The sequence below is a fragment of the Alosa alosa genome, chromosome 14 (genome assembly GCF_017589495.1).
Source record: "Alosa alosa isolate M-15738 ecotype Scorff River chromosome 14, AALO_Geno_1.1, whole genome shotgun sequence".
Classification (NCBI taxonomy): Eukaryota; Metazoa; Chordata; class Actinopteri; order Clupeiformes; family Clupeidae; genus Alosa; species Alosa alosa.
In genome coordinates, this window is record NC_063202.1 from 11,176,471 (window position 1) to 11,189,973 (window position 13,503).

Sequence of the window (13,503 nt, forward strand, 5' to 3'; positions counted from 1 at the left end):
AGACGCGCCGCCTCCCACCGCCTCGTCAGCGTGATCGTGTGACCTCAGCCTGTTGCTGAGCAACGCTCAAAACAACACGGGCTTGCCCTGTCAGGAGTGGCCGAGAGTCCGACACATGAACTTGGTGCGACAAGGACACCCCCTCCCTCTGGGACGGTCGCCAAACTATACCCATCTATACCCGACAGGACTGAACAAAAAAAAACAAACAAGCGATCAAAGAAAAACAATCTGAAGAACAAACTTTTAAGACATTCTGACCAAGTAGGCTGTGTTATCTCTTTGAGGACATGACTGGACTACGAAAGTGGGAATGTGTTTTTAAAGAATTGCCAAAAGGATCAGCTGAAGGCGAGTGGGAGATTTCCTTATTTCTTCAAAGGAGACGCAAGTCGAGAGGAGGGCCTGGAGGATTTCTAGTACTAATTACACTTTAGGATTGTTCTAGCACTGCGGTTAGCCGGAGATGTAAGCTGATTAGAAGGTGGAGGTATTGAGTCTGATCTTTAGTTGACTTTGCAGCTCAGTTCATCTTTGATAAGGGATTAGCCGGGACAGGAGCCGTTCTCTATGATCCGTGGCCGAAGACGGACCCCCCAACAGCCAGAGCTCAGGGAACCTGTGGTTCTGTAGAAGACCTGTGGTTCTGTAGAAGCTCACCTATTCACCACAGCAACCCACTCCATCCAACCCCCATCACCTTCTCTTCTAAACACCTCTCCACCCAACCCCCCACCCACACCCCTCACACCCGCCCCACAGCCACAGGGAATGAGAAACGGCTTCTGTCCAGATGAGAAAGGTGCCACAGGCAGGCAAGCAGGAACAGGGCACAAGCCTTCTCACTCTAAACACCAGCAGTAGAAGTATGTACTGTATCCAGACCTTTAAGGAATTTGCCATCTTGCAATTTGAATTTGCAAATTCATGCAAATTGAAGAATTTCAGACATTTGCAACTTGAATTTTTCTGTTATTACGGCATTATTTCCGCAAAAATGTGTGTGGAATTTCTCTTTTCACAATGCACAATGCAATTTTTTACTGTGTTTTATGAGACTTTCCTCTGCACATTTAGTTACCTTTGGCTGCAGCAATCACAATAAACTCTTGCAAGATCCTTGTGGGACTAATGTATCGATTATACTGGCAGAAACCAATGTCATACAATTTAGAGTTTGAAGTGTGCAGGACAGGAAGATATGAAGTATATGCCATTAAGTTTCTGCTGGGGCATCAAGGCTCAGTCCACGATTCAGACAGGTTGTTGATATTTGAGCAGGTTCCCCCGCATACACCTTCAATGATCCTGAAGTAGCATGGCCAGTTGGCTGCAATAGCGTGTGGCTCCATGCTAGCTCCATGCTAGCTACTTTGTTTCCCATTAGAGGACTGCATGTGAACACTGGGGGGTTTATGAGAACACAGACAGACAGCTTGTAGACTGAGGAGAAACTTTAGCAAAACAAGTGTTGGAGTAGGATCGTGGACTGCACCTGTCAGTTTTTAATTCTGCGTGTTCCTGTTAGAGAACCCTGTTTTAGAACCGAGTAAAATTCTCTGCTTTGAACCCAGTTGGTTCCAAAATGTACCAAAGGGTGACAGATGAATTTATTCCGTGTTGCTTTGCTTATGAAGAACATACAAATCATTTCAAACTGCTCAGGTGCATTGGCATAGGCTGACGTTTTATTTTGTTGCTGTTTTGTCTATCATAGTTGGTTGTAAGGTGGATTTTGCTATTTGATTATTTATATGTATGTATTAACTACATGTTCATTGTAGCACAGTTCATGTCATTGTGATGAAGGATTTACATGTTATTTTTGTAAATACATTTCTAACAAAATACACAACGGTTGACTTTTTTATGTCCTTTCCTTTATGTCTGCTTCTCAGATTGCTTTAGCTTACGCTGAAAAGACAGGAAGTGTATGAAATCAGGATGGTCTATATGAGTATAACACAAAAACAAAATGTGCTTGTGAGAAGTATGAATTGTTAGTTTCAACATGTCACATAAAACATCTGAGCTTGTGTTATAATGGGGGAAGGAGTCTTGCATCTGGTTGCACTTTGCCTTATCCCGTTGTTTTTAAGTTCATGAGGTGCTGTGTTGAAGATGGTGTGACAGGTCCTGAGAGGATATAGCCAGACTTGAATTCTACCCAGAATTTGAGTCTGGTATCACACCATTTGGTTTTGATTATTAGTGTTGAACTGATACAGGGAAAACAATGCCTCTGCACGCAATAGTCTTGTACAACAGACGCAATAGTGAAATCTAAACATCTATCTTCTCTAGCGTCAGCCTTTTTGTTGTAAACAAAACCAACTCAAGCATGCTCAAGTGTGACATGAATGTTGCTCATCTGTCCATGCTCATATAAAACCCACCCAAATTATTTGATTGGCCCAAACACCTCTGGCTCAGGCATAGAGATTTCTCAATTGGGCGACTCTAGAACGAATTTCCTAAACTCAGATTTTATGGACGGGGTACATTTGGGCTGGCTTCCAGGCTAGAGAGCATACAGCCAAAGGTATGATTTCCAGAGAAGCTGAGGTTCATAATCTTTGTAATGCTCTGACATAGACTGTCCTGCAAAAGACAAACCTATACACACACAAATCAAAAAGTACTAGTGACATACTAGAGACGTACGAAAGCAGAGTTTCTTCAGGAGCTGTGGTGCAGGAGGCTGCAGCGTACAGTACGTGCCATATTTGGGTCCATGACGTGTGCTCACAGCCCATGGCTATATTCCGTTCCCACCCATCTCTCTCTCCCCCACTGTCCTGTCACCCTTCACTGTCCTATCTGAATGAAAGCAAAAAGCCCCCTAAAATATACTTTCAAAAAGCAGTTTCTTTTTTAGAAGTGCTGTATTATGTGAGATGAATCATCATCAATAATAATAGTATCAACACACATGGACAGTAATGGAGGATAGCAATTAAAATACACAAAAATACAACTTTCAGTCACCAACAATCAAAAGAGACGATACTGCTTTCCAGAAGAAATACTGATATCTGTATCAACCAGGAGCAGGAAATATAAGGGACTTGAGTACTGAAATTGAGTAAAGCTTCACTGGAATTGGAATGGAACTAAATGTACAAAAGCAGTGGGTGACACAATGATATTAACTTTGCCTGTTATGGACCCTGTGAAACATGTGCACACACACACACACACACACACACACACACACACACACACACACACACGTGGACTTATAACACTTTTTGAGGCATTTAGCTAAGCTGGAGCACAATTGATTGCAGCATTCACTGATAGTGGGTCAGAAACCAATATGGATATATGTCTATTATTAAAAGCAAAACTGATTTTTGCTGGGTTTGTGGTGTTTCAACACTTCATGCAAACTTCTTTCTATGCATTTTTGCTAGCCATAGATGCAATAGTTTCTATAAGAACTGGATTAGAGGCATGGACTTGGAGGTTAGCTGTGTGATTGTGCCTGTGTCCTTAGAAACCCAATAAACATATAGGCTACAGGTTTCCAACATTGAGTAGTTAAAGCAGTGCTGTGCTGTTACAAATGGGTAAATATAACAAAATATTATATAAGCCATTACATATGGAGGAATAACTGAACAGAAATAACTTAAAATACCTTTTTAACATTAGCAATGGCGTGTTGATAAAACCAAAAACACAAAAATATAATATCAAAAGAAATATACAAATACACATAATTCCTAAGTATTTTGTTGGCACATAAATAAAGCAAAACAACACAATGCAGAGATAGTGAGAGAAGCAAATGAACTCAATGTGTCCATGGTTCCTTTTTCTCATACTGTTCCAGGGAGGATGCAGGGGTAAGTAAATCCACCTGGGATAACGGTTGGACATATATTTGGGAAAATATATCCTTAGCTGGCTGGGAGCTTGTGACCATGATTGAATTCACTCTCCTTTGTCCATGCCTTCCATGACTTAGGAGTCTTTTTTTAATGGACACGGCAAAAACAAGAGAACGTTGAAAAGGAAATTGAGCATATCCATCTGTCTCTCTTTCTCTTTCTGTCTCTCTCTCTCTATCCTCTGCGGTGGTGGTGGCGTTGTGCTGGCGGCTGCTGTGGCAGCGGCCCGCGGTTGGAGCATAGCTCCTCCAATGGCTTGAGCAGGCTGTGCTCGCGCGGGCGGTACGGCTGGACGTAGCTGTCCTCCTCCAGCAGGATGCGGTCCAGCGTGCGCTCGTAGTTGATGTGCCGACGCACCATCAGCACGTACTGGCGGCCCTCCTCCAGTGCCGGGCAGTCGCACACGTTGGGCACCCACAGGAACTCGCGGTGCTCCAGCCGGTACCGGTTGCGGTAGGTGTGGATCACCTGGACGTCGTAGCGCGTCTCCTCGCCACGGTAACGCTTCTCTAGGATCTGGGCACGGAACACTGAAGCACAGACCAGAGACACGGTTGTAAATACTGAGTGTAAAGGCCAATGCCCACTGGCAGCGGCATCCGCGTGTATGGATTTGACACTCGAGAGATAGAACAATTACAATTTTCTAAACGTTGGCGTCGACATGCATCAGACGTCGCCAGTGGGCTTTGCTCCATTAACTTTGGCGTCACTTCAGGCATGTCAGACACTGGGAGTTGGCACTGTCCTTAAGTCTGCCATGGCAAGTTAATAAATACGATAAGCACATTAAAACATAATATGACTGTACAGAGTATGATTAGTCTAATTGTAATGCTTTGCTGATGGTTTTATACTAAGTTCAATTCAGGAAATCTGTATTTACTATTTTAGCAAAAGATTAATGATGGACTCACCAAAGTCTTTCTCGCAGTACTGCCTCTGCCTCTCGGATCGACCCCGTACTCGCCTACACCTCCCACAATGCCCTGCTGGGGGGTTCAAAACTTTACGATACAATAACTCCTTTACAGCACCATATGCTCCTTGTGTACTATGTAGTAATGTATAACAGTGTTACAAATAGTCATAATGCCATACAACATTACAACTCACAAACATGCATGAATATAGCAATATTATATAATATAATAATATATATAAATGAACAAGTTAACATCATGTACACTATATCATATGTGAACAGCCTGAAAGTAACAAGAGATGATGAAAGCTGATGAGTGGATTTAGCCTAGCTGCTACATATTTGTGATACACAGAGGCATGTTACAGCGTGACTATAGGAAAATACTGAAAAGGTCCATTTTATTAATGTCTCTCTCTCTGACAGGTTGTGGTTTATGTATGATTTGAAAGTCACTGGTATTAACCTGTCAACAGTGTCCTTCCTGACACAAGCTACCAGTGTCATAATTCAACCTAGAAGCCGGAGGGATATACAGTATGACATATGACAACTTGTGTGAGTGTAAGGATATGTGATAACTTGTGTGTGTCTGTTCATGTGTGTGTGCATATGTGGCAACCTGTATGTGTGTGTGTGTGTGTGTGTGTGTGTGTGTGTGTGTGTGTGAGAGAGAGAGTGTGAATATGTGTGAGCAATGCATTAGAGTGTGTGTTCATGTGTGAGTCTGAGTGTGTGTTCATGTGTGAGTCTGTGTGTGTGTATGTGTGTGTATATGTGAGCGTGTGTGTGTGTGTGTGTGTGTGTGTGTGTGTGTGTGTGTGTGTGTGTGTGTGTGTGTGTGTGTGTGTGTGTGTGTATACACGTGTGTGTGTATGTGTATGTGAGCGTGTGCGTGTGTGTATGTGAGCATGTGCATGTGTGTGTGTGTGTATACACATGTGTATGTGAGCGTGTGTGTGTGTGTGTGTGTGTGTGTGTGTGTGTGTGTGTGTGTATGTGTGTGTACTACCTCGCCGTGGTCCCTCAGGCAGGTGATTGTGATCGTAGTGATGAGGTTGATGATGAGGAAGATGACGCCGAGGAGGCTGATAAGGCTGATGCTGCAGGTAAGGGTTCACCTCTCTACCCCCCACTGGTGCTACAACACACACACACACACACACACACACACACACACACACACACAATGTGAGTAAAAGGTGGATTTTAGCAAAAAGACAAGTTCTTCAGAGTTTAGCTTCCCACAGCACACAACAGAGTCGATCAGATATCAGACTGCTCTCTGGCGTCTTTCACTTTCAACTCTACAGCTGTGGAGCTCACAGTATATTTATAAACAAACGCACAGGGGAGACACTCATTTGAGACAATGTTTTGCACCTACCAACCAAATCGGCTTTGATGTCCTTTATGTCTACAGATATCTTCTGATATTACAGTACTGCCTTATGGTTCTTTATATTTAAAAAAACCTTTATCATATAAATCATCATATAAGTGCTAGTATTCAATAGTTGGGGTAGGCCAAGTGTGTGGTATACTCGCTGATGGCGCTCATAGCTGTCTAACATCCGATAATGGCCAAGGCCACTGACCTCATATGTCGGGCCAAGGAACTGAAAAAAAAGGGAGAAGAATGAACTTCCCCCATTGAGTCGGCTGATGTACTGCCAACACGCCCTCCAACACACCTCATGTAATCAGCTACAGACAAATGATCAAGGGCAGCTTTGATGCTCCAGGGGCAGAACGTAGATAACATCCTATTACATGAAACAGATGAAAGCCACTCGGCTCAGCCTATGGGTTACAGTAAGACAATGTTATCTGCTGCCGGTGGTATATGTGTATGAATGTGAGAAAATATATAGCAGGCCAAAGGGTATGAAAGGTAACTCGACTTTTACTTGGCCTCACTTGATGTCAGTAAAACACATGTTCAACTGTGACTGATGAGGTGATTCAAACAGGGAAGATTGCTTCTACCTCTAGACATATACAGTAGCTACATATATCTGCCTGTTTGTATGTGTGTCGTATATGCTAATACTGTACAGTGCTGTACATGTGCGAGTTTGTGTGTATGTGTATTCCTGTGTGTGTCAGTATGTGTGTGTGTGTGTGTGTGTGTGCGTGTGCGCGTGTGCGTGTGCGTGTGCGTGTGCGTGTGTGCGTGTGTGTGTGTGTGTGCATGTGCTGAGCATTCCATCACTCTGTCTGTCATTGCTCTGAGCCGTCCAAGGTGACAAAACAATCTCACTCTGGAGAGTCTTACCCCAGTATGGCCGTGTGACCAAGTGAGGTCTGATGGTGGTGGTGGTGGTGGTCGTAGTGGTGGTAGTGACCGTGGTGGTGCTGGGAGTCGGAGGAACCCAAGGTGGAAAGCCAGCATGGTGGGGCTGTCGCAGAGGACTACGTCTCCCATGATACAGTGCGAACCGGTCAGGTGGAAGCCAGTACTCATACTCAATCCCAGTGTTCTTATCCGTGGACAAGACCTGTATAGATGAGAGGCAAAATAGACCTCTGAAGTTTGCCTACAAAAAAGAACCAAAACGGCCATCTTTGCCCATATAAGGAGATCTGGTTGTTAATTGAAGCTAACTACCTAAGGCAAGTTGCATTGCAAGTTAGCTCTGGGGTAGCAAAACTCTAAGTAAGCCACCTTCACGAACCGGAGATCACAGTAGAGGGGCAGAGTAGAAGGCAGAGGACAAAAGTGTGTTCAGGAAAACGTCTGCATTTCAGACTTTTTCATCCCTGCGAGAGTTTAATAGGTGCGATAATTCAAAATCCCCATGTTATTTTCCCATAGGAAAAATCGCCAGATACTGGGTGTCAAAGATGGCTGCTTTTTTGTAGGCGAACTTCAGAGGTCTATGCAGACCTCACCACTGACCCAATCACTGAGTAATGTATCCACGGACAAGACCTAGACCTATATAGATATGAGGCACGATGCAGACCTCACCACTGACCCAATCACTGAATAATGTAGCTACCAACATCATTTGATTATTTAAAAAAACAGGTAAGCAAGATAAACAAAGAGTTTCCAGGAGAGAGAGAGAGAGATAGTGAACACCACACAAAGAAAACACTATACTCAAGCACATGAGATACACACACAAACATACACACGTACACACACACACACCAGTTTATATTTATAAATGTCTTATTTATTGTATGTTCTGTATTGTATTGTTTGATGTCCAGCTTTGGTAATGCAAAGAAATATTTGTCATGCCAATAAAGCTACCTTGAATTGATCTGAATTGAATTGAATTGAATTGAGAGATAGTGTTGAAATGTCCTTATTCCTGAGAGGTTTGAAAGCTGGTTACCATAATGTGCAGGTCCTCCTTTGTCGGCCCTGGCACTTCGAAACTTTCCCAAGTGTCGGCGGAGCGCCGGTAGAGAAGTTTGGTGCCGGCCACACTGTACTCTCCTGGTGTGCTGATCTTCCAGTTGCCGTTGATGACAAACTGCGAACGGCCATTTTGGAGAGCTGAGGAGGACATGAGAGCATTTCATCAATTCATTCTGTCACTGAAATATGCATGCAATATTCCTTTATTTGCTTTTGTAAAGTGCTCTGTATAGACTTATTTGAGAAGTTGTACCAATCAAAACAGGCAAGGACACACAAGGCACAGCCATAACATGAAATGCAGCAGGCATTCATTTGTGTGGCTGGATGCCAAGTTTGAAGAAGGCCAGACGGCCGAAACGTCACTTCAACATTAAAACATATAGCAGAGTGTGCGGCATTCTCTTTATTTTCTTTAACATTTGGATGCCTGTGCATGCCATTAATGTTTAATGAGCTGTGTGCACACAGCTTTGCCATTCACAATACAAGTCAAACAAGAACTACCACATACGGTGAGGTATTTCTATAGCATGTGATCAGTGTATAAAACTCACGCTAGCCATCACGCACGTCATCTGAATCTGAGATAAACCCCAGGATTGAGTCTCTGTGTCAATGTAACTTATCATTCATTCATCCTTTAAGTAACTTAACTGAATTGACAGGTGGGATTTGGATCAGAATGCACCGGGCCACACATATCACAGGGCGTCCTGACAAGCGCTATACCTGCCACATTGTTCCACACTTTGATTGAAATGTTCCATGAGCCATGAGTTTGTGTAAATAAGTCTTTCCCCTTGTGGGCGTTCTGTTCCCTCCATCTCCCGGTTCTCGTGTTTTGTTTGGGTTTTTTGTTGAAGCTTTTTTTTTCAGGGCATAACTTTTGTTTTGGGTTTTTTTGTTTTCTTTTTTTTGGGAGAGGGGGGGGGGGGGGGTTTTGCAGTGAAATATTTTCAAAACAACATGACCTTGGGGAGGATGCTCTGCCCAAGTTATCAGCGTACACAGCGTCTCTACCTCATGTGCATTACCGACGGATTTACACACACAATTAACACACATGCACACACACCCCGCTATCTGCATTCACACACTCGCACAGAGAAACCTTCTCACCCATTTGCATAAATGATCCCACTACTACTGATAGACACATGCACACATATACTGTACACACATACACTCCTTCAGTGAGAGAGAGCGAGAGAGAGAGAAGGGGGGGGGGGTAAACTCTCTGAATGTTTCATATGAGGACAAGGTGATAAAATAACACTCGAAATCAGCAAACATTTGACCAGGTTATTTTCCTCTGTCTGATTAATAGAATGTCAACTATGATGCAATCTGATCTATGGAACAACATTCTCTCTCTCTCTCTCTCTCTCTCTCTTTAACTCTCTCTCTCTCTCTCTCTCTCAGAGGTGAACCCAAAACAAAGTAATTATTCAGGACAAATGAATCTCGAGCACAGTCCTTCCACTACTCTGCAGTGAAGCATATTTCCTGCTGTATGTTGAGCCCTGTTTGGAGCTGCTGAATAATTCAGCAGAAAGCAGAACCTTGACAGGTGTTTGGTTCCTAGGGCTGGCAAAGGGAAACTGTGGGGGCTGTTACCCAGATAGTTCCTGCTGTTGTCCGTCACCCTGATGTGTGTGGCGCCAGCAGGGATCATGGTGACCTCATTGTACCCAAACGGCCCATCTGGAAGGAGAGAGAGAGAATGAAAGACATTTCTATACAGCAGCAATCCCTACACACCACCGCTGTTTCTATACAGCAGCAATCCCTACACACCACCGCTGTTTCTATACAGCAGCAATCCCTACACACCACCGCTGTTTCTATACAGCAGCAATCCCTTTACACACCACCGCTGTTTCTATACAGCAGCAATCCCTACACACACCACCGCTGTTTCAATACAGCAGCAATCCCTACACACCACCGCTGTTTCAATACAGCAGCAATCCCTTACACACCACCGCTGTTTCTATACAGCAGCAATCCCTTTACACACCACCGCTGTTTCAATACAGCAGCAATCCCTACACACCACCGCTGTTTCTATACAGCAGCAATCCCTACACACCACCGCTGTTTCTATACAGCAGCAATCCCTACACACCACCGCTGTTTCTATACAGCAGCAATCCCTACACACCACCGCTGTTTCTATACAGCAGCAATCCCTACACACCACCGCTGTTTCTATACAGCAGCAATCCCTACACACCACCGCTGTTTCAATACAGCAGCAATCCCTACACACCACCGCTGTTTCTATACAGCAGCAATCCCTACACACCACCGCTGTTTCTATACAGCAGCAATCCCTACACACCACCGCTGTTTCTATACAGCAGCAATCCCTACACACCACCGCTGTTTCTATACAGCAGCAATCCCTACACACCACCGCTGTTTCAACCACTGTTTCTCTTTATCCTCTTTGTGTTAAAACGTTATTCAAGTGAAGTAAGTGCTGTTCTAAAAAGAGCTCTTTAAAGCTCTACTGTCTGATCGGTCTGACGACTTAATCCAGCAGACTGGTACCATTACCAGTCTGCTGCACAGTCCTACACAGTCTTACTGGCACAATCCTACACAGTCTTACTGGCATGTACATAGTTTCATTATACTACTGATTTGGAAAGTGCTTGAAGGTACAGTCCTCAGTCATGATGAAATCTTGTTTTGAACTCAACAACCAGTCAAATATACTCTTCCCTTACACTCTTAAAACAAGTGTGTTGAAAATAACACAACTTGTGTTGTCCAGATATGTCCAGATAGGGACAACACAGTTTGTGTTGTTTCTAACACATTGCTTTTGTTATTTGTTTTAAGAGTTTACACAGTATGTGTTAAAATAACACAACTTGTGTTGTTTTTTAACACATATATCTATGTCCAAATAGGGACAACACAGTTTGTGTTGTTCCTCACACATTTATTTATAGAGTGTATGTGTTGTTGAAGAAGAGTTGGATCCCTTCTTATTGCCGATAGGCTGGAATTGTGTTTAGCTCAGTCTGAGGTACTTTGTTTTCCAGTTGCAGATTGTGTACCAACACCTGAGCAAACACACTGGATGGACAGGTACGGGAATGTGAGCATTTCACTGGATTTAATGTAAGGTGTGATGTGATTAAGAACTACACCTTTAAAGTGACTGGTGTAGTTAAGTGCTACTGCCTTGACCTCTCCTTGTCCCCTTGTAGTGTGTGTGGGCTGCTGCAAGCCGCAGGGAATCTTTGAGAAAGCCAGTGCGCTCCAAGGCTCCTCACACACCCAAACAAAGGCTGCATTATCTGCCTGTTTTGCTCCTGTCTAAATCAGGTCTGTTTTCCCCCCGTGCAGCACCCTCACGTGAAGCCACTTACGGAGAGAGAGCACATCTCAGCAGATAGCCAGAGGCCACATCCACAAACACGCAGAAGTGCCTCTCTAGTTATTACACCCTCCACACCTCTGTCATTTTCTCTCTCTCTCTCTCTTTCTCTATCCCTCTCTCACACAATCTCCCCACCTCTCTCTCTCTCCCTCTCTCTTACACAATCTCCACACCTCTCTCTCTCTTTATCTCTCTCTCTCCCTCTCTCTCATACAATCTCTCCACCTCTCTCTCTCTCTCTCTCCCTCTCTCTCATACAATCTCTCCACCTCTCTCTCTCTTTATCTCTCTTTCTCTCTCTCTCTCTCTCTCTCCCTCTCATACAATCTCCCTCTCTCTCATACAATCTCCCCACCTCTCTCTCTCTCCCTCTCTCTTACACAATCTCCACCTCTCTCTCTCTCTCTCTCTCTCTCTTTATCTCTCTCTCTTTCTCTCTCTCTCTCTCTCTCCTCTCCCTCTCCCTCCACGTGAACCTCTGTCCTCCTCGTGGTTACTGTCGCTCGGAACACACTCCGGCTCTCTGCCACTGTTCTGTGGGCACCATTTAAGTGCGATTCATTCTGGCGAATTCCATGGCGCAGGGCCACAGCACCATGTAGATTCAGTGGGTCTGAGTGACGCCATATGAAGACAGTGAGAGAGAGAGAGACAGAGAGAAACAGAGAGAGTGTATGTGTGTGTGTGTGTGTGTGTGTGTGTGTGTGTGTGTGTGTGTGTGTGTGTGTGTAAGCTCCCAAAGAAGATTAGAGCACTGACCTCTCCTTCACTCCTGTCTCTCTCTCATCCCCCCTCTCTTTCTCCCCCCTCCGTCTCTTTTTCTCTCCATCTTGGAGTGAAGCCAGGAACATGACAGAGGAATGATGGGACATATCCCACCGTTCAATGAGAAGGTGTAAAGACTCGTCATGAATAAACCTCTCTCTTATAGAGTACCAACCCTCCCCACTTATTGTAACTCAATACTCATAACAGTTTTTTCAAACCTGTGTGAAATACTCTGTTTGATGGCTGTGCCTGTGTTGCATGTTTATGTATTGTTTTTGTGTGTATGTATGTATCTAGGCTATATGTTTGTATATGTATCTAGGCTATGTGTTTGTATATGTATCTAGGCTATGTGCTTGTATATGTATCTAGGCTATGTGTTGGTATATGTATCTAGGCTATGTATTGGTATATGTATCTAGGCTATGTATTGTTGTGTATGTATCTAGGCTATGTGTTTGTATATGTATCTAGGCTATGTATTGGTGTGTAGGTATCTAGGCTATGTGTTGGTGTGTATATGTATGCACTACTTTATGTGTTTGTGTGTACAGTATGTGTGTAGGCTATGTGTTTGTGTGTAGGCTATGTGTTTGTGTGCATGTGTGTAGGCTATGTTTGTGTGTGTGTGTGTGTGTGTGTGTGTGTGTGTGTGTGTGTGTGTGTGTGTGTGTGCACACCTTGTCCGTTGTTCTGGTAGATATTGCGGTGATGGAGACAGGTGCTGTTATGACCTCCACAAACCATGCAAGCGTCCTCCTCCTGCTTGGAGCCCAGGATCAGGTCACAGCCTGGCTCCTGTTTTACATAAACACACACACACACACACACACACACACACACACACACACACATATTTAAAGCACAGTGATATATATGTAGGGTCACAGAGTGCATGCACATGTAGACAAGCAGTACTGACAAACAAGCCCAGAGACATGTACAAAGTGTGTGTGTGTGTGTGTGTGTGTGTGTGTGTGTGTGTGTGTGTGTGTGTGTGTGTGTGTGTGTGTGTGTGTGCACACCTTGTCCATTGTTCTGGTAGATATTGCGGTGATGGAGAAGTATGTGTGTGTGTGTGTGTGTGTGAAGTATGTGTGTGTGTGTGTGTGTGCATGTAAAGTGTGTGTGCATGTGT

The 13,503-nt window shown here is 44.0% G+C and overlaps 2 protein-coding genes across 6 annotated transcripts in view; one reads left to right on the forward strand and one right to left on the reverse strand.

Annotated features, from left to right (window-relative positions):
* serinc4 (serine incorporator 4) overlaps positions 1 to 1,855 on the forward strand; it is a 27,846-nt gene extending 25,991 nt beyond the window's left edge. For both annotated transcript variants that reach the window (XM_048262274.1, XM_048262273.1), the window contains exon 12: positions 1 to 1,855. This exon is cut by the window's left edge and continues 172 nt beyond it. In XM_048262274.1, coding sequence (XP_048118231.1) covers positions 1 to 42 — 42 coding nt within the window. In that variant the 3' untranslated portion in view covers positions 43 to 1,855.
* Positions 1,856 to 2,653: 798 nt separating this feature from the next.
* The window catches only part of adamtsl5 (ADAMTS like 5), a 32,132-nt gene continuing 21,282 nt past the window's right edge, over positions 2,654 to 13,503 (reverse strand). For 2 of the 4 annotated variants that reach the window (XM_048262261.1, XM_048262260.1), the window contains exons 8-14: positions 13,046 to 13,163; positions 9,818 to 9,904; positions 8,172 to 8,335; positions 7,100 to 7,322; positions 5,834 to 5,962; positions 4,814 to 4,888; positions 2,654 to 4,426 (exon numbers count right to left, since the gene is read on the reverse strand). In XM_048262261.1, the coding sequence (XP_048118218.1) occupies positions 4,071 to 4,426; positions 4,814 to 4,888; positions 5,834 to 5,962; positions 7,100 to 7,322; positions 8,172 to 8,335; positions 9,818 to 9,904; positions 13,046 to 13,163 (1,152 nt within the window). In that variant the 3' untranslated portion in view covers positions 2,654 to 4,070. The remainder of the gene's footprint in view (positions 4,427 to 4,813; positions 4,889 to 5,833; positions 5,963 to 7,099; positions 7,323 to 8,171; positions 8,336 to 9,817; positions 9,905 to 13,045; positions 13,164 to 13,503) is intronic. The other 2 variants (XM_048262263.1, XM_048262262.1) reach the window with 2 other exon arrangements.